The sequence below is a fragment of the Ochotona curzoniae genome, unplaced genomic scaffold (assembly GCF_017591425.1).
Source record: "Ochotona curzoniae isolate NIBS_2020 unplaced genomic scaffold, NIBS_Ocur_1.0 scaffold_4763, whole genome shotgun sequence".
NCBI classification, from domain to species: Eukaryota; Metazoa; Chordata; class Mammalia; order Lagomorpha; family Ochotonidae; genus Ochotona; species Ochotona curzoniae.
The window spans coordinates 3,230,702-3,249,033 of record NW_024467123.1 but is presented as its reverse complement, the minus strand read 5'-3'; the positions used below and the strand labels follow the sequence as shown (position 1 = coordinate 3,249,033).

Below are 18,332 nucleotides of genomic sequence, written 5' to 3'. Positions count from 1 at the left end.
TTTATTCTTGCTGAGCTGCTTTTTCAATCAGTTTATTTTCTCATCTAACTTTTAATGTCAGTGGCGGAAGCTGCTCGGGACACCTCTGATTCTTTTCTGTTCGTCGTGCAGCTGTCACCACCTCCTTTCCCCAACACTGAGCCACTCACTTCTCTCTCTCCTTTTAGTATTTTTGCTGGTGAATTGTTTGCCCCTTCAATGTGTCCTACAGGCCAAACTCTGTTCCTGATCTTCTACTTAATTTTCTTTTTATTTTGTCCTCTTAACTTGATAGTTTTTTTGGGGAAAAAAAAAATTTGTTGAATGGCAGAGTGTCAGAGAGAGAGAGAGAGCGAGCTTTAGTCTGCTGATCTTTCCCCAAATGGCTGCTCAACAGGCAGAGCTGGGCCAGCCTGAGCCTAGAAGCAAGCAGTTGTGTCCTGGTCTCTGATATGGGTGTCAGGAACCCGAGTCCGTGATCCGTCACCCACTGCCTCCCAGGTGCGTTAGCAGGCAGAGTAGCAGGGACTGAAACCAGCCCACTGATAATGAGTCGTGGGTGTCCCAACTGGCAGGCCAATGTGCTGCACCACAGCACTGGTCCTAGGAACTGATACTAACCTGGACAATCAGGAGATCAATTTCCAGTCTCCTTTTGTAAAATAGGAACCTCTCAGTTCCCTATTGGTTTCACTTCCCGTTTTATTTATAGTAAATATTTTTTTTTTCTGTATGCATTTGGACTTTTTAATGCTGGGGGTTTCTGGCCATCTTTTTGTTCCTGACTTCTAACTTTCCTGGGAGAGGAGAAATGGGCTATAGGATTCTCGCTCTGTGCAGCCAGTTGAGGTGGAGTTCATGGTCTCAAGGTGGGAATCTTTGATCCATTTCCCATGCGTGGTTGGAAAAGAGGGCATTCTAGTCATGACTAGGTTTGATATCCTGTCTGTGTCCATTACATTAAATTTACCCATGATTTCATTCAAATTTCTCACATCGGGAATTTTTTTTTCAATCTGCTCAACATAGCATGTATTGGGAAAGATACATCAAGAATCTCTCGCCATCGAGGTGGGAATGTCCACTTCTCCGTCTTTATTGATGTGCCAGGCCGGAAGCATCCTGCGTATTTCGTGTTGTTACATCATCTTATAAAGTTACCATGTCGTCGTTGTACGGAACCAGTTTTCTCTGTAGTAGTACAGTTTGCCTTAAGTCTATTTTTGCAGTCAAGGATAAGATTGCTTTGGCATTCCGGGTACGCCTAGGTTATTCTGCCTCACTCTCCGCCGGTCTTTTAATTTTAACCCTTGAGTTTCTGGATGCTTTAGATCTTCCTCTTAGAATGGCAGAGAACTGTTTTTGTTTCATTTTGTTTACAAATCCAATGGGACATCTCCTGTCATCTAACTGGGGAGTGTGATTTGTTTATATCGTTACACTTACCAGTAATTTACAATGATTGCCACTTTGCATATTTCCCTTTTGCCTTTTTAAGCCATTTTTTTTTAGATCTTCAACTATTTGACTGTAATTTTCCTCCAATATAATGTAACTGAGTGTCTCAATGACTAGCTTTTTAATGATTACTCTAAAATAATTTAACTTGCACCTTAGTGATGTTTAAGCAATATCTGTACATGCTTTCCAATCAATATTGGAAAGGCCTTAGGATTTTTAAATGTGATTTAATGCAATACTTTAATAATTAGAATCCTAATTAAGTATAAGTCATTAGATGCAATTTCTATACTGATTTAGTAATCAAATACAATTATCTCTTTACAACATATAATTACTTTTTTTTTCAAAAGATATTCTTATTTATTTCTTTGAAAAGTAGAGTTAGACGAAGAAGGAGAGATCTTTATCTGCTAGTTCACTTCCTATAGGGCTCCAAATGCCAGGGCTGGACCAGGCCGCCACCAAGAGCTGAGAACTCCATGTGGGTCTCCTGTGTGGCTGGTAGGGACCTAAACATGTGGACTGTCTGTCATCCGTTCCTTTCCCAGGAGCATAAACAGGGAGCTGGATTGGAAGTGAAGCAGCCAGGACAAGCATTGGTGTTCCTATGGGAGCATCTTCACCCGCTGCACCCCAGCGCTGGCCCCATATTGTGTTGCACAGTATTGTAACAGTGTGGCACTTGTTCTAGTCTCTGCTCTGTTGACCCGCGTGTCTAGCCGTACTCCACACCTTGATTGCTATGTCATGTGATAGGTCATCCCAGAAGCTAACCTCAGTCCTCCAAATGTCTTCCTTCTCAGTTTTACTTGGGCAACTTCTGTTCCCGTATCATTGTATATCCCAGTATCGTATCATATACATGTCAACTTGCCTGTACCTTCAAAATGTCCTGCTGGGATTTTTGATTATAATTAAAGAATGAATACGAGTTGAAGAGAACCGAAAACTTAACTCTGTTGAATAGCCCAGCCCGTAGACACTGCGTTTCTCTGTATCTTCAGCCTTTGATTTCCTTCACCAGTCTAGAGTATTCAGCAGAAGCAGACGCTCACACTTGCTTAGATTTAAACTTACATTTTTAAGTATTTCAATTTTTTAGCACTATTCCAAATGATATTAAAGCTTATTTTCTTATTTCACTTGCAATTTATTTCATTTTTCATAAGTAGGCTCCATGTGCTGTGAAGTTGCTGAAGTTAAGTATTCTAGGAGTTGTTTTGTTTTGTTTTAAATACATATGTAGACAGTGACATCACCTGTGAATGGGGATGACGTTATTGCTCCTTTCCAACCTGCAGGGTCCCGTATGATGTTGAAAAGGATTGGAGAGGAGTAGATCCCCTTTTCCTTCTTAATTCTAGGAGAATGTTTCCAGTCTTTCTCCATCGAATAAATAACATCTATGTTGCTGTTGTTGACACCTATTAGCAGACTGTGCAAGATTATTTTAATGGGGCCCGGTGCGATAGCGTAGTGGTTAAAGTTCTCACCATGCACGCCCGGGTTCCCATATGGGCGCTGGTTATAATCCTGGCAGCTCCACTTCCCATCCAGCTCCCTGCTTGTGGCCTGGGAAAGCAGTCGAGGGCGGCCCAAAGCTTTGGAACCCTGCATCTGCATGGGAGACCTGAAAGAAGCTCCTGGCTCCTGGCTTCGGATTGGCTCAGCTCTAACCGTTGGGGAGTGAATCATTGGATGCAAGATCTTCTATCTCTGTCTCTCCTCTTCTCTGTATATCTGGCTTTCCAATAAAAATAAATAAATCTTTATTTTAAAAAAGATTATTTTTAATGTACCAAGATTTTTTTTTTAATCACATTAAATCTTTCAAGTGCTTTTTCTGTATTACATTATGTGATCACATGATTTCCTTCTTGAGTTTCTCGGTATTACGGGCTGCCCTGACCAGTCTTTTTGAATATCGAATGTGCAATGTATGTGATAAGCCCAGTTGGTCACAATGCCTTCTTTATTTCATGATTAGATTTGCTTTGCAAATCATTTGCTGAGGATTTTTGCGCCAAGGATTTTTGTCCTGATGAAGGACATTGGTGTGTGGTTTTCCGGTGCCATCTCTCTGCCTTTGCCATCAAGCTGACTCTGGCTTCATCAGATGATTGGGGAAGCATTCCTTTTCTCTTACATTTTGTGCAAGTCGTGTACTCTCGGCCTGATTCGTCTGAGCAGTGTGTGGTAGAATTCAGCATTCAAGATACCGGACTCAGAGTCTTGTTTGCGGCAAGGTTTCTAACTCTAAGATTCACTTCTTGCAATCGCTATAAATTATTCAGACTATTCATTTCCTTTTGCTTGGGTTTGGACTGTTCGTGGCTTTGAAAGGATTAGTCCGTTTCATCTGAGTTTTCGAATTGTGGGCCCGAATCGTTTGCCGGATTTTCTTGTTGTTGTGATGTCTGCGGGGTCTGTGGCATGATCACTTTGGTCGCTGACCTGGCTAGCTCCTGTCCTCGCTCCTTTTGCTTTGCTAATAACTTAGCTAGTGATTTTTCAATGTTTAAAAGGCTTTCAAAGAGCCAGACTTCCATTATTTTCTCTCTCTCTCTTTTCCAGTTTTTAATTACATTGATTTGGGGGGCTATGTTTATTATTGCATTTCTTCTGCTTGATTTGTGTTTGTTTTTCTCTTTTGATAAAAACATCCGAAGATGGAATCTTCCATCGTTGCCTTTTTGTCTCTCATAATGTGTAAGCAGTTGGTTCTATAAACTTCCCTCTCAATGCTGCGTTAGCAACTTCTTATAAGCATCCCTATGTATATCCTTGTAAGTTCAAGACACTTATTTATTTATTTTTCTTTTTAAAAGATGTATTCATTTGAAAGAGTTTACACAGGGAGAGAGAGACAGAGGGGGAGACTGAGATCTTCTGTCCTCTGATTCACTCACCACATGACAGCTGAGGCTGGGCCAGTCCCTAGCTAGGAACTCGAAGCCAGGAGCTTCTTTCAGGTCTCTCCCATAGGTGCAGGGGTCCAAGAACTTGGAGCACCTTCTGTTTTCCTCCTAGCATAGCAGGGAGTTGGATGAGAAATAGAGCAGCAGGGTTGGGAACCATATAGAATGCCTGCATTGCCGGTGGTAGCTTAACCCGCAGTGCCACAATGCTGGCTCCCTACATTGATTCTTAAAATGTTCTCTTTGACTCATAATGTGTTTAGAAATATGTCTAACTTCCATGCACTTGGAGGCTTCAGAGCTTATCATGCTATTATTCCGCTTTAGTTCGTAGTTTGTGTGATTTTATTTATTTTGAAGTGTTCTCACATTTGGTTCTCGACTCAGGGCATAGCCTGTCGCGATGAGTGTTCTGTGAGAATTCCTCCAAGAGCATACAGAGTCTCAGTCTTTGGGTAGAGCTTTTGATGATGGTCATGACTATTCAGCTCTTCCCTTGGATGGGTTTCTTGTTGTTCTTTTTCCATCGGACACTGTGAAAGAGAACTGAAGTCCTGAAGTACAGTTGGGGATTGGGCCATTGCCCCTTTCAGTCCAGCAAGTTTTTCTTTTTGAGTTTTGATGCTCAGTGACATGTGTATGGGGTTTTGGTTATTATGCCTCTGTTGACCACTGCTTCATGCCATCTGTTTATTCCTTGGAATTATCCTGTTCAGAAGCGTGCTGTCTCTGATATTAGTAAAAGAATCTTTCTTTGGATTAATGCTAGCTTCCTTTCGATTAGTCCTAGCATGGTATACATTTTACGCTTAACCAATCTATCTGATTATATTTAATTGATGGCATGGATCTTTGTTTTTTTTTTTTTATTTTTCTATTCCAAAGGCATCTGTTTAATAATCATTTCATGAAATTATTGATGTAGTTACATTTAGATAATACTATCATTTCATTATTTGCATTCTCGTTTTGGTTCCCCTGTTGGTTTTTGTCTGCCTTTCTGTGGGGATTTTAAAGTATGTTGTAGCATTTAATTTGGGTTTATTTACTGAACTTTCCACTTATACTTTTTTTGGCTACTTTATTTTAATACTTGCAAAAAAGATTGCAATATCTATACTTGACTTTTAACAGACTTACAATTAATATTTTACTACTTCAGATGGATTCTACAAGTCTGGCAAATCCCTGTATCCTCCCCTATGCTGTCCTGTGTGTAAGACGTCTAATACAATTTGGTTGTCAACCATTATACAAATGTTTAAGAACTTAAAAGGAGAACACGCTGTATAATATTTATTTCAGTACTGATTGCTCCTAATGTTCTTTCTCCAGCCCAAGTAGCAAATTGCCTTTTGCTATTTTTTCCTGCGATCTGAACAATAAAAAGTATCATTTTTACAACAAATTTGTCAATAGGAGATGATCCTTTTTCCTTCATCTAGAATTGTGCTTATTTTGCATTTATTCCTGAAAGATATTTTTTTTTCTGAATATGACATTTTTTAAAAGAAAATTACTCGTTTATTTGAAAGTCAGAGTTAGAGAGATCTTTCATCTATTGGTTCATTCCTTAGATGGGTGCAATGACCTGCACTACTGGGCCAGGCTGAAGCCAGGAGCTTCATCCAGGTCTCCCACACGAGTAGCAAAGGCTACTTGGACCATCTGCTGCTGCTTTTCTCAGGACATTAGCCGGGAGTTGGATTGTAAGTGAAGTGGCAATACAGGAATCCTTGTCCATGTGGGCTGCCGACATTACAGGCTATGATTTTACCTGCTAAACGACCAAGCCGCCCAGGGACCCAGTTCTTCATGTTTCTTTACAGCACTTAAAGTCTGTTGTGTTCCTCTGCCTTCAGCTTTCTCAAGAAAAGACCCACACTCACCTGGATTGTTGCCCTTCTATGCGACGTGTTGCTTTCTGTGGCTGCCTTCACAAGGTGTTGTCATCAGGGCTCAACTGTTGATTAATTGCGGATTAACTTCTTTGTTTATTTCGTTTGGATTTTATCTTGAATCTTTAAGCTTGTGTGTTTCTCTTAATTTGAAGAAAGGATGACTGAAAATTTTCAAAACTTTTTTTTTTTTTCTTCTCAACCGAACTTTTGCAAAGACATCCGTTGTTCGTGGATTGGAACAATCAGTGTCATGGAAACGTCCACAATGCTAAAAGTGGTTTGTGATTTCAGTGAAAACCCTATGAAATTGCTGAGGATGTGTTTCACACAGCTAGAAAAGAACACTGCTAAAATGTGTGTGTGTGTAACGGTGAAAGACCCTTAGTAACCACAGCGATACTGAGCAAAAGGAACAAAGCAAGCACTGTCACACTACTGTATTTTAAAAGATAATACTGGGGTATTTGTTGTGGAGCCATTGTTACGGCCCTGCTTAGGATGCCCTGTTTCATGTCAGTGCGCCCCTTCAGGTCCCAGCCTCTCTGATTCTCATCTAGCCTCCTGTTCATGTGCCTAGGAGGGCAGTAGGTGATGACCCAGAGCTGAGTGCCTGCCATCCATATGGTAGACATAGATGGTGTTTTGAGCTTCTGGCTTGGGCCAAAACAACACTGGCTTCCCAGCTTCCCCAAACATTTTGGGAATAAAGAATGAACTAGCATATGGGAAAGCATTCTGTCACTCTCTGTCATTCTGTCCCTATCTCCCGGTCTCTGTCACTCTGTCATTTAAATCGATTGCTAAATAAACCTTTAAAAGGATATTAGAACGTTACAGTAATCAAAACAGTATGGCACTATCAAACTCTCCCTCCACTTCCTATGAAACTCCAGTGTCAGGAACCTTAGTTCTTTAGCTATTGTGACACATGTATGAAGCTTTGTTCATTTAAAAAGATTTTTCCTCCTTGTGATTTAGATTGGGCAATTCCTGCTGATCTATTTTCAAATCCATGGGGCTCTTTCTCCTATCTCTGGTTGTTTTCATTCGATGAGTCTTTTAAAAACGATTTTTTTTTAGTTCCCAAATTTGCATTCTATTCTTTGTTGTTGGATTCTTTCTTTCTTGGAGTTTTTTTTTTCTTTTTAATTTTTTTTACTATTAACAAACGTAAAGCATTTTTGTCTATTAAGTCCATGTCCGGTGTCATTTTCGCAAGGGCATCTGTTGGCTGTCTTTCCCTCGTGTGAGATGATGGTGTTTCCATGGTTTGTTTTATGTTGAGCCATGTCAGGTTGTATCCTGGAGATCTGGGATGTTCAAAGGAACGCTGGCTCTTGGCAGCACCATAGGGGGTGTATCACTTATTTGGTTCTAGCAGATACAGCTGGGTTTAGACCGCATATTTCTGCCCCCTTCTGTGTGCTGTGTTCCAGTGCTAGTTCAGCTTTCAGAGGTTTTGCCTCCTTCAGAAGCCAGTCCTGAATGGTGGTTTGCCCAAGTTAGGGTTCAAAATCCACTCATCCACAGTTAGAACTGAGCTCAGTGGTGACTCACCACCTGGTGGCCATACGCTCTTCGGCCTCTTTTTCTTCATTCTCTTCCTGGTCCACCCTGGATCCCAGCAGTCACTCCCCTCCTTGTCTCTGGGCCTTTAGGGGAGAGAAAAAAGAGCGGAGATGAGTGAGATTTCACCTGTGCTCTGAGGAGGTTTCTTGTGCCTGGCTGCCACTGCTGTTGCCACTGCTGAAGGAATCACCCAGATGAACTGCGAAGGGAGGGAACGGAGACCAGGGCGCTCCTGTCTGCTGAGCATCAACGAGGAGCCAGGCATTGCACCTTGGTGCAAAGAGGTGGTGTTTCACACCTGTAGGAAGAAAGGGTGGCATGGCTGATGTCTCTGGCCATTTGGAGAAAACCAAGCTCAGATGGTGCCCTTCAGGGTCATCAAGGTGCTTCATGATCTATCCTGCAAAGAAAGATCCAGAAAGTTCTGCGAAAAGAGGGAAGAGATGTGCAAGGCGTATGTTGAAGTCCCACTTTCCTTGTCTCTGCAGGACCGAGGAAGGTGAGACTGTGATCATGCACCCTGGGATGGTGTGTGTTATGGTGGGACTGCTGCCTCGGCTGTACCATGAAGACCACCCAGAGGTACCTCTCGACAAATTTGTCTCTGTCCTGTGACCTATCCCAGTGGCCCCGAATGTCTTCTGTTCTGTTGCCCTCAGTATTCTGTGCTAATGGGGCCATCCTTCAGTAGGTTTTGGGTCCTGGATTGGGTGGTCACCACCTTTCCCGGGCCATGCAAGGCAGGTAACTTCTGTTAACTAAAGAATTTCCAGAAACAACAGCAGGACAAAACAAACAAATAAACAAACAACTCCCCCCCCCCAAAAAAAAAACAACAACAAAAAAACCAACCTATGGAGATAAAAAAAAAAAGCAGCACTTAAACCTTCATGAGTCTCAGGTGCTTAAACACAGCACTGGGCACTGGGATGGGGGACTGGAGGACATTTGCCACCTGTATGTTTGTCAGTCCCCAGGGTGCCCACTGAGGCCTTGGGCCTGTGCTCCTTGTAGGAAATGAATACAGGCTAGTGCAACGGGCAAAATAGGAATTGTCCACAGAGGATGCACTTGGTGTAAGGGTGGAGGTGGGGGGAAGGGGAGTGGCTACATAAAGTAAAGATCCTCAAAAATAGATGCAGTTACCAAAAGTGATGAGGGAGAGTAAGGAGGAAGCAAGGTGGTGAGGGAGCCAATGGGAGGGAAGTAAGAGGGGACAGGCCTGACCCAGTCTAAATGGGTGTGATGGGGTGGAGACCAGGGAGGCTGCCTCTTAGCTGGTGATGTTTAAGCAGAGCCTTGGAAGACAAACCAAGAGGGGAGCAGCTTACTACAGGCAGTGAGTGCAGGGCAAAGAAGGGAGCTGAGCAGGCAGTGTGGGATGAAGTTTCCCAAGGGTGCCAAAATACCTCTCTCAAGGGAGTGGGAATGATACACACAGGTATGTCTGTGCTGACAAGGTGTCCCAGGCTTGTTTGGTGGAGAACAGCAAGTAGGAGGGGCTTTGCCTGCGGACAGGTGCCACCGGAGGAAGCCGTCTGGGGAGGAGCTGGGCGCGGGGAACGTCTAAAGGGAGGGGCTGAGTGACCTCCTCAGAGATGGATGCACACTGCCAGGATGACAAGGGCTCACGCAGCAGCAAGGCACAGGGTCAGCGGTGAGTCTAGGTCCGTCCAAGCAGAACACATGTTCCAGAAGTTCAGACAAGGACACTGGAGTTGATGAAGACCTGGAAAATGTGCTACAGTGGGGTCAGATATCAGAGCAGCTGGGTTCTGTTGCCAGCTTTGCTGCTGGCTCCAGCTCCCTGCTCATGCTGACTCTTGGAGGCAGTCAGGATCCCCCCAGTCACTGGATTCCTGCCACACACCTGGGAGGCTTGGGCTGAGTCCTCAGCTCCCAGCCCCAGCTATTGCAGTTATTGGAGAGATGAACCAGCAGAAGGAAGCTCTAGCCCTTCACAAATGAATACATTTTTTTTTTTTTAAGAAAGGAAAAGGGACCACTTTAGATTTATTAGTGTCTCTTCACAGCAGTTTGGTCTTTTAGTCAGTGAGTTGTCCAAAACCTGGGAGCTTGCCTTCTTTGCCTGGGTATTCAAGACAAGGTTTGCTGGGGTAGAGCGTTAACTTGTGCCCACTGCAGTTATCTCTGCCGAGAGAAGAAGACTCTCACATTTCCACACTGGCTCTTGGAAGTGCAGGTGCTTGAGGTTCAGGAATGTTCTGCGATTGCCCCAGGACCTGGACCCAGTTGTGTCTGATGTAGGACCATCACAAACTCTGCCAGGAGCCGTCACCTGGTGAGGACATCTGGCTTGCTTGCCTGCACTTAACAGAATGCAGCCAAGGTCTTTGCAGTGGTAATGACCACACCAGTGGCTTAGACAGTTCTCTTGGGCAAATAGTGGCTGAGCAATGCCTTCAGCACAAATCCACCGCAACAGGGACACCTGAAGTGACACAGAGCAGGCAGTGAGTTTTACTCACTCATAATGCAGGTGCGATCTCCGCAAGATGAGCCTGGGTTTTGGATAAAACTCGTGAGCTGCCACCTTTCTGTGTGGGGGAACTTCCACTCTTCACTCATTCCATGAGGGTAGTTGGACAAATTAAGTATGCAAATGAGAATTCCATTTGGCACCATACTTTTTCCATATTCAAGTCATCATATGTAATTGAGAAAGAGTCTGAGTCTTCCTTGGTGTCTGCGCAATGTGCAAATGAAACATACTGGTGTGATTCCGCAGATGCTAAATCAGCAGCTATTAAACGTCGGATAATTACAGTAATTGATTTCTGAACAGGGGGTTGAGGGAATCCTTGTAAGCCCGAATAGAACAGTAAATCGAATGAGAAATGAGACCACACAGGAAAATGCCGAGGCAGAAATGACTGCAGGCTTTTTGCAGGTGTGAGTGTAGCAAAGGAATGGGAATTTCAGTAGATGGCAGTGTTACTAAAAGATACAAAGTGAGTCGCTGTCATTCCTAGATCTGCTAGCCAGTTCCTCACACTCCATGATTGCCTACACAGTTTACATAACTCACATGCTGTTCCTCCCAAGGCATAGGTGTCATCTTAGGGACCACGGCTTTAGTAAACCTCTGAGTGTGTCCTTTTCTGGTTTCTTACCCACTGTGGTTGGACTCGGTTTGATCCAGTCACACCTCGATGGGGAGGCTGTGTTTCTCCCTTTTAAGATGATGCAAGCCCTGGGAGCTGCTTTTGGAAGCAGAAAATCTAGCTTACCTTCAACCTCTGGTGCCAGAGGCAGAATTAAAAGCTGGTGGTAGGGTTTTTCCTGAGTTCAAGGCAAAAAAATGGAGTCTAGCTCAGTTTTCTTGGAGCTGAGTTGGTACCAGAAAGAAATAACTTCTTGCAAAGAAAGATAGCTTTCTGGTCCACTGAAGAGCCATGAGGGACTTTCGACAGGGATGTAGATGTGGGTTGGACCTCCCACTTGCATTAGGAGGGATGTCCAAGCCCCAATGCCTCTACCCTTCCTCCGGGGCTGGGGCCCCTGTCAGAGCTTAGCAGGGAGGTAGTCATGTGTGCACATGACAGCCCTAACCCACAGTATGGGAGAACCAGAGCTGGAATGCAGGCCATGCGAGATCAGCAAGAGGGATGTGTTTGCATTTGTTACTAACTGCAAAACACCTGTCGGGTACCTCTGAGGAGTCACAGTGGCACAAGAGCTGGGAGTCAGGGTTTCCTCCAACAAGGCAGGCTAGGGGCAGGAAATGCAGTGAATGGGTGGCACTGGGGAAGTCAGCCAAAGCACGTTGTGAAGGGCCTTGAAAGTCAGACTCCCCTGTGTTTTTTTGTCTTGCTTCCCATCCTCCTCAATGCCACCCTCATTGTCAGAGATACATCTGTTGAGTTCAGGCTCTGTGGTCAAAACCTCAGCTGTTCCAGAGTCCTGGGAGAGTTGTCTGACCTCTCTGATCCTGTGCTGCTTCTGTGGGCTGTGGGGATGACAATGCTGCCTCTTCATGGTTGCGGGGAACCGGGTGCTTCGTGCGGTATGCAGAACGCAGTGACGTGAGAAGCTGGTGGGACTGCTGTGGTTTGGTTGCCAGAAACCCTATGGGCATTTTATCACTTCTTGACAAAAATTTTGCGAGGTAAATTTCAATCTTTGTGTTTAGCAAAAGGAGATTTGAAACTCGAAGCAATCCAGTGACAGAATTAATAACCTTGCCAACTGATGGCCTTGCCACTATATATGCCTGACCTCCTGCCACTCTGTTAGGCACCCTTTCCTGCAGGAAAGTGGCAGGTGTAGGAGGTTATGGGGAACCATGACAAGACACTGGGGAGACCACTGTGCATCCTCCATCTGCACCTCAGGTCATTGTCAGTGCGTTCCAGAGACCAGGAGGCTGCTCTGAGGGTTCTGCTGCCATGGAAACGTCCTGCACAGTCTGATGGGATGGAGAGAAGATTGGGTTCAGGGCTGTGTGTGTCTGTCAACCCATCAGTGCCCCCATTTGGAAAATCTGGTGTCATTTTCTGGAATGAGCCTGGGTTTCAGACGCAGCAGACTCATCGTATGGGTTTCAAGTAACTAAAATATTGACAGTGTTAATAGCCCTGGGGAGCTTTGAACTAGGGCAGGCCATTTGGAAAGAGCTATTTCCTCCACCAGACACTGGGAAAGTAGGATTCTTGCTTTGTTAAACCCATTAGATATGTTGAATTAGACATGTGTTGAGTTTCTTTGTTTCCTATGCTCTTTCTCACTGAGTCGTACCCCTTGAATATATTCCCGTTGTTCTAGTGTTGTAGGGGTAGGGGAGGGCTGAGGTGAGGCTGATAAGATGGTAGCTGTAGATCAATGATATAGATAATTGATAAATGATACAGAGGTGATGGATAAACTATAGAAGATATAGATATATGTTACATACATAGACTGATAGACGGATGGAAATCAGTGACAGTGTGGCATTTAGCATGACAGAAACCTGGGCGCAATGCTGGGCTGGGAATCAGAAAAGCATGTTTGGATGAAGGGCTGTGTGACTCATCTCTGAGTAATGAGTAGGAGCTCAGCAAAGCAGCGGGTTTGGAATGAACATTTCCCACTTGGAGCATCGGTCAGGAGGGGCAGGCTGCACTCAGCCAAGTGGGAAAGCGTCCTTGTGCCTGGAGAGCCATGGGGCACAAGGGGAGGGTGGGAAACCAGGCTTTCTATGTGCGACCTTCAGCTTCCAGGGAGCATGGACTGTTGCTGTGGGCCTCACTTGTCAAGGAAGCAGACTGGAAGCAGGCACTGCCCGCTCACACACACACACACACACACACACACACACACACACACACACCTTGGTCTTGGTTACAAGCCAAGTCCTTTGGCTGTGGTTCTGCTCATTGGGTGGCAGCTGAGTTTTCTCTTTACAGCACAGACTCCTGGACCCACCAGGCCATGGCAGCAGCACAGATGCGTGTTTCAGGGTGTGGGACTGTGGCACCATGGGGAGTTCACGGCCACATGGAAAGAGAGCTAATTCTAAGAAAGCGTTGGCCAAGCCACAGTCACTTGCCACACACTGAATCTGTCTCTGCTCTGTCCAAACCATTAAAATAAAGAACATTACAGCTAGATGAAGAACACACGACTCATTGCAATCCCAGCACATGCTGGTGACTTCAGAGGCAGGGCAGCAGATGCTGCACATCTGATGGTCTTCCCATTGATGTCCGGATGTGCGGCTAAAGGGACAAGGGCTACTGGGGCGGATGTACTTCGTCCTCAGCCTCTTTGGCGGTTCCCACTGGGCCCAGCTCACTTTGTGCTCTGGGACCATATTCCTGTGCATCAGAAGAGAAGGTGGGAAAAGAGAAAAAGAATCAACACCTCGGGTGAGACGAGGACAAACTTGAAGTCTCACCTGCCGAGTGCAGTTGGACAGAGATGCCCACTGTGTCGTGCAACACGGGTGGCTCCATGATCCCTCGCCTCGCGGGTGCAGCCTGCCCGCCAGCAGGGTGACCTCGTGCTCTTACAGAGTCCTAATTGAACCACTCTCCCCTTTCCTGCCTCGCCAGTCATCTGCGTGATGAAAATCAATCCATCTGCAGGGGGCAGAGACCAGACTGGTTTCCTGCCATTGCTCATATTTTCACTAAAACCCCATTTTACTGGAACCAACATTGAAAAAAAAAATCCCAGCACATTTTATTCAAAACAAGGCAATATTGGTATCGACAGAGTCGCAGTGATAATGAGGGCGATCAATTTTCCCTCCTCCATTACGGGGTATCGAGCAATTTTGGAGTAAACTTGTGGCATCATTAGGCAAGATCAGCATTTCTCTCTTTTGCAAACTTTTTTTCCTTTTTCTTTATTTTCTTTGGCATATTTAGAGTCTTAAGTATTCCTGTTCTAGTTGGGGAAAGAGAAAACAAAAATAAAACAACAAAACAGCAAAAAGAAACCAGGAGTCCCCCAATTAGCACGGGAAGTGCTGGTAATGAAAGCTTGGAGGCTGTAGATGTGACACTTTGATTCATGCTGGTAGGACATGGTGATGATATTTCGGTAAGGTAGGGACTATCTTGGGAGAGGGACAGTTGGAGGTGAGACAATTGATGACCCTTATCTGTTTCAAGGAAAGTGGAGCAGAGGGTGGAGCTGGGGCTGGTGTGCCGAGGGACAGTATGAGCCACAGGGACCCCTGGTCCCCAGTATGAGTGGCGGAAGTGGACAGCTTGGTGACTGCTGCTGTTAGCACTAGGTGTTTCCATTCTCCTGGGTCTGCTTGTGTCCATCCACAGAGCTCAGGCTCCCGGGGGGCGGATCACCTTCTCCAGACAGTAAGTCCTGTCCCCCGAGTCGGTGACAACCAGGGAGCCAGCCTGTTGGCTAAGCAGCAAGAGTGACCCCTGGCAGAAGAACCTTGCCAGCCAAATCACTCCAGTGACATTTTATGCTGGCCAAATTTCAGTACTGAGTCATACTGAAGTCAGAAGCCAGGAGCTGCTTCTAGGTTTTCCATGTGGATGCAAAAGCTCAAGGCCTTGGAGTACCTTCCTCTACTTTCCTGGATGCAGTGGTGGAGAACTGGATTGGAAGAGCTGGGCATGGAATTGGTGCCTTGATGGGATGCAGGTGTCCTAGGTAGCAGCTACACCTGATATGCCATGGTACTGGCTTCTTATTTCATTATTATTGCTTTTAATAGAAGCTAATACTTTTTTTAAAAAAAAAAATGGAAAGTCAGATATACAAAGAGGAGGAGAGACAGAGATGGAGATCTTTCGTCTGATGACTCATTCCCCAAGCAACCGCATGGGAGCCTCTCCCCCCCCCCCCCAGGGCTTCCACAGGAATGCAGAGTCCCATGGCCCTGGGCCATCCTTGATTGCTTTCCCAGGCCACAGACAGGGAGCTGGATGAGAAGCAGGGCACCGGGATTAGAACTGGTGCCCATCCATATGGGACCCTAGCACATGGAAGGTGAGGTACAGCCACCATCCAGTGTCAACTGTCCCCAAACCAGTACTGCACCTACAGAAGCAGATCTCATCTTTTTTTTAAAAGATGTATTTTTATTATGTTTTTATTGGAAAGGCGGATATACAGAGAGGAGAGACAGAGAGGAAGATCTTCTGTCCGATGATTCACTCCCCAAGTGAGCACAACGGCTGATGCTATGACGATCTGAAGCCAGGAGCCTCTTCTGGGTCTCCCACGCGGGTGCAGGGTCCCAAAGCTCTGGGCCATCCTCGACTGCTTTCCCGGTTCACAGGCAGGGAGCTGGATGGGAAGCGGGGCTGCTGGGGTAGAACCGGCACCCATTTGGGATCCCGGGCGTGCAAGGCGAGGACCTTAACGACTTGCGCCACTGCGCTGGGTCCCATCTTTTTTTTTTTTTAAATTGATTGTTTATTAATGTGTGAGATGAAGAGACAGGGAGAGAGCCTTACATAGATAGAACTGATAAAAATAGGTGATCGAGAGTGAGAGATAATGAAAAAGCTTCCATGCAACGGTTCAGTATTCAAATGCCAGGGCTGGGTTTGACTGGAGCTTTGGGTCCAGAACTCATCCAGTCCTCTCATGTGGACTGCTGTATTCTAGGATCTGCCTTAGCAGGAAGCTAGAATTAGGAGCATGGTGGCAAGGTCTGTCACAGACCTCGGGCACCTTAACCACCAGGCTAAACCAGCCTGACTCTCCCCATCTTCAGAGAATGGCCCCAAGCCTGGGTTTTTAAGCAGGATGAATCAAGCATGATGCATCCGAGGGGTAAACCAGCTGGTCCCCATCTGTTGGCCTCTGCAACAGATGACCCTGGCAGCTCCTCCCCTGTATGGGCCTGATGGAATCCCAGGGGTGGGAATCCCTGCTGTGATTGCAGAGGGCTCCCAAAGGGACCCCTGCCATGAATGGCATGCAGCAGGCATGGGATGGGAGTGGACAGGTTCCTGGTACACATCAGGAGCCCACGAAAGTCAGATCTGGCCTCAGGGCTCACTGCTTGCTCTGGTCACCTCTCAGCTCTCGGAAGAGATCCAGTGTTCCCTGGCGAGCCACCTGCAGTCCCTGGTGAAATTCGAGAAGAACCGCCAGATCATGTGCGAGGCAGGCATGCTCAGGGTACTTATGACCTCCTGCCGTGGGGTACTGGCCTCCGGCAGTGGATCCCTGCATTCACACCTCATCCGGATTTTTGAAAAGCTTGCTTCCCAGGCCATCGAGCCAGATGTGCTAAGGTACCGAGTGCTGTGGACAGACCACCGTTGAACCCTGTGCATAGCTGGGGAGAGGGGTGGTCACCTCAGTGGGCTGTGGAGTCTACAGGGACAGGTGTCCTGATGTCCCATCCTCACTTGTCTGGCTCTAAGTGCTGGAAGTCCATGGACCAGAAGTGCCAGTGACCACAACACCAAGGCAGCCCCAGCCTCTGGGGTGGGTGGCATGAGAAAAGGGGCTTGTGGCTCCCTAGATGAGGAGAGAAGGGCCGAAAGCATGGCTGCAAGAGCCAGCGGTAGAGAGGGAGGCTATGGCTGCAGGGGACTGGACACTGGCAGCTGCAGGGCCTCCCAGCAGGGAGGGGATGGAACTTGGACCACCATCTTCTGCAGAACACCAACAGGGAGGGAGGGCACGCTGGGAGTGGCAGGTGTAGAAGATAGAGGATGGAAAGGCTGCAGCTGGGAGGACAGGAGTCTCTTGAGGACCCTCCTCTGCCTAGAGGGGCACACAGCAGCTGCAACTCACCCTGCTGATTGCCCAGGAACCGGCGCAGAGGCCATGGGCATTGGGACAATGATAAAGTGTGTGTGGCACAGGACAAACTTGAGATGCCTGGACTTGGGGGCTCTCTGGCCAGGCGGCAGAAATTCAGACAGGCCTCACAGGTGATGCGTGGAGGTGTCAGGGAGCCCTGGATGGTGAGGGGAGTGGGCAGGGTGGAACTTTTAAGGAACTTCTGCGAGGAAGACTGTCTTCTTCACCTGTTCCCTTCTGCATTCCCCTCGTCAGACAGTTCCTAGGACTCGGCATTCACCCAGCTTCTGCAACCACCATGAAGATGTCCAGTGCATGTCCTGGACTCCAAGGACCTCCTGACCACTCAGGTGAGGACAAAGGAGAGACCGGGGAATAGGATCCCTGGGGTTGGATTGTCAACCACAGGGAAGGGGCTGGCAGATGTGGAAGTGGTGCTGTCTGCTGTGCACAGGGCAGATTGGATTAGAGCGGTGAGGGCAGGCACAAGGGCAGGCCTGAAAGGAGACTCATCCATGAAGACAGGTGGTGGTGAGAACACGCTTAGCCCCTCTGGGCCTGAGATCCTGAATCAATGCTAGGGCTTCCTTCACGGGTCAGCGGGACTGGGCTCCACACAGCTCACAGCTCAGGGTTGTTAGGCTGTCAAGAGCCCAAGCAATAGGCAATGTCCAGGGTCAGGCCTGGTGCCTGCAAGGATGCTGGTCGAGGGAACAACTGGGAGGAGAGAGTACTGTGGAGGTACTGAGTGAATGGGAGATTGCACAGGCTGTTAAGGTAGGAAGAAGGCTCTGCTAAAAAGCGGGGGTGGAGAATCGGGGAGCCAGAGGTGGGAGCTACAGGCTACTGTAAGGTGGGTTCCTAGGCTAAGGCAGGATCCTGGTGAGTGAGTGGCTGTGATGGGAGCAGGCTGGCGGCAGGAGCAGGGCATAGTGTGATGGAGAGAGGAGCACCCTGGGTGGAAAGGGACTTATTTTTTTAATGGGAAGGTTATTGTCACCATTCAGTGCCATGCAAGCCTGCAGAAGGACCAGGCTGGGGTCCAAGGACTCCCTAGTTCAGTGCCATGCAAGTCTGCAGAAGGACCAGGCTGGGGTCCCAGAACCCCCTAGTTCAGTGATGTGCAAGTCTGCAGAAGGACCAGGTTGGGATGCTGGGACTCCTTAGTTGAGAGTTAGGAGGCAAGTGTGACTTTACAGGGTCCTGCACCCATAACCAGAAGAGGGGTGGAAGGACTTTGAAGAAAGATGCCCATCTT

General features: G+C 46.9%; 1 protein-coding gene across 1 annotated transcript in view; it reads left to right on the top strand.

Moving 5' to 3' along the window:
* Positions 1-18,332, top strand: part of WDFY4 (WDFY family member 4) — a 227,979-nt gene that overhangs the window by 58,283 nt on the left and 151,364 nt on the right. Inside the window, exons 14-16 of the mRNA XM_040970385.1 lie at positions 8,320-8,413; positions 16,343-16,557; positions 17,330-17,424. Of these exons, the coding sequence (XP_040826319.1) occupies positions 8,320-8,413; positions 16,343-16,557; positions 17,330-17,424 (404 nt within the window). The remainder of the gene's footprint in view (positions 1-8,319; positions 8,414-16,342; positions 16,558-17,329; positions 17,425-18,332) is intronic.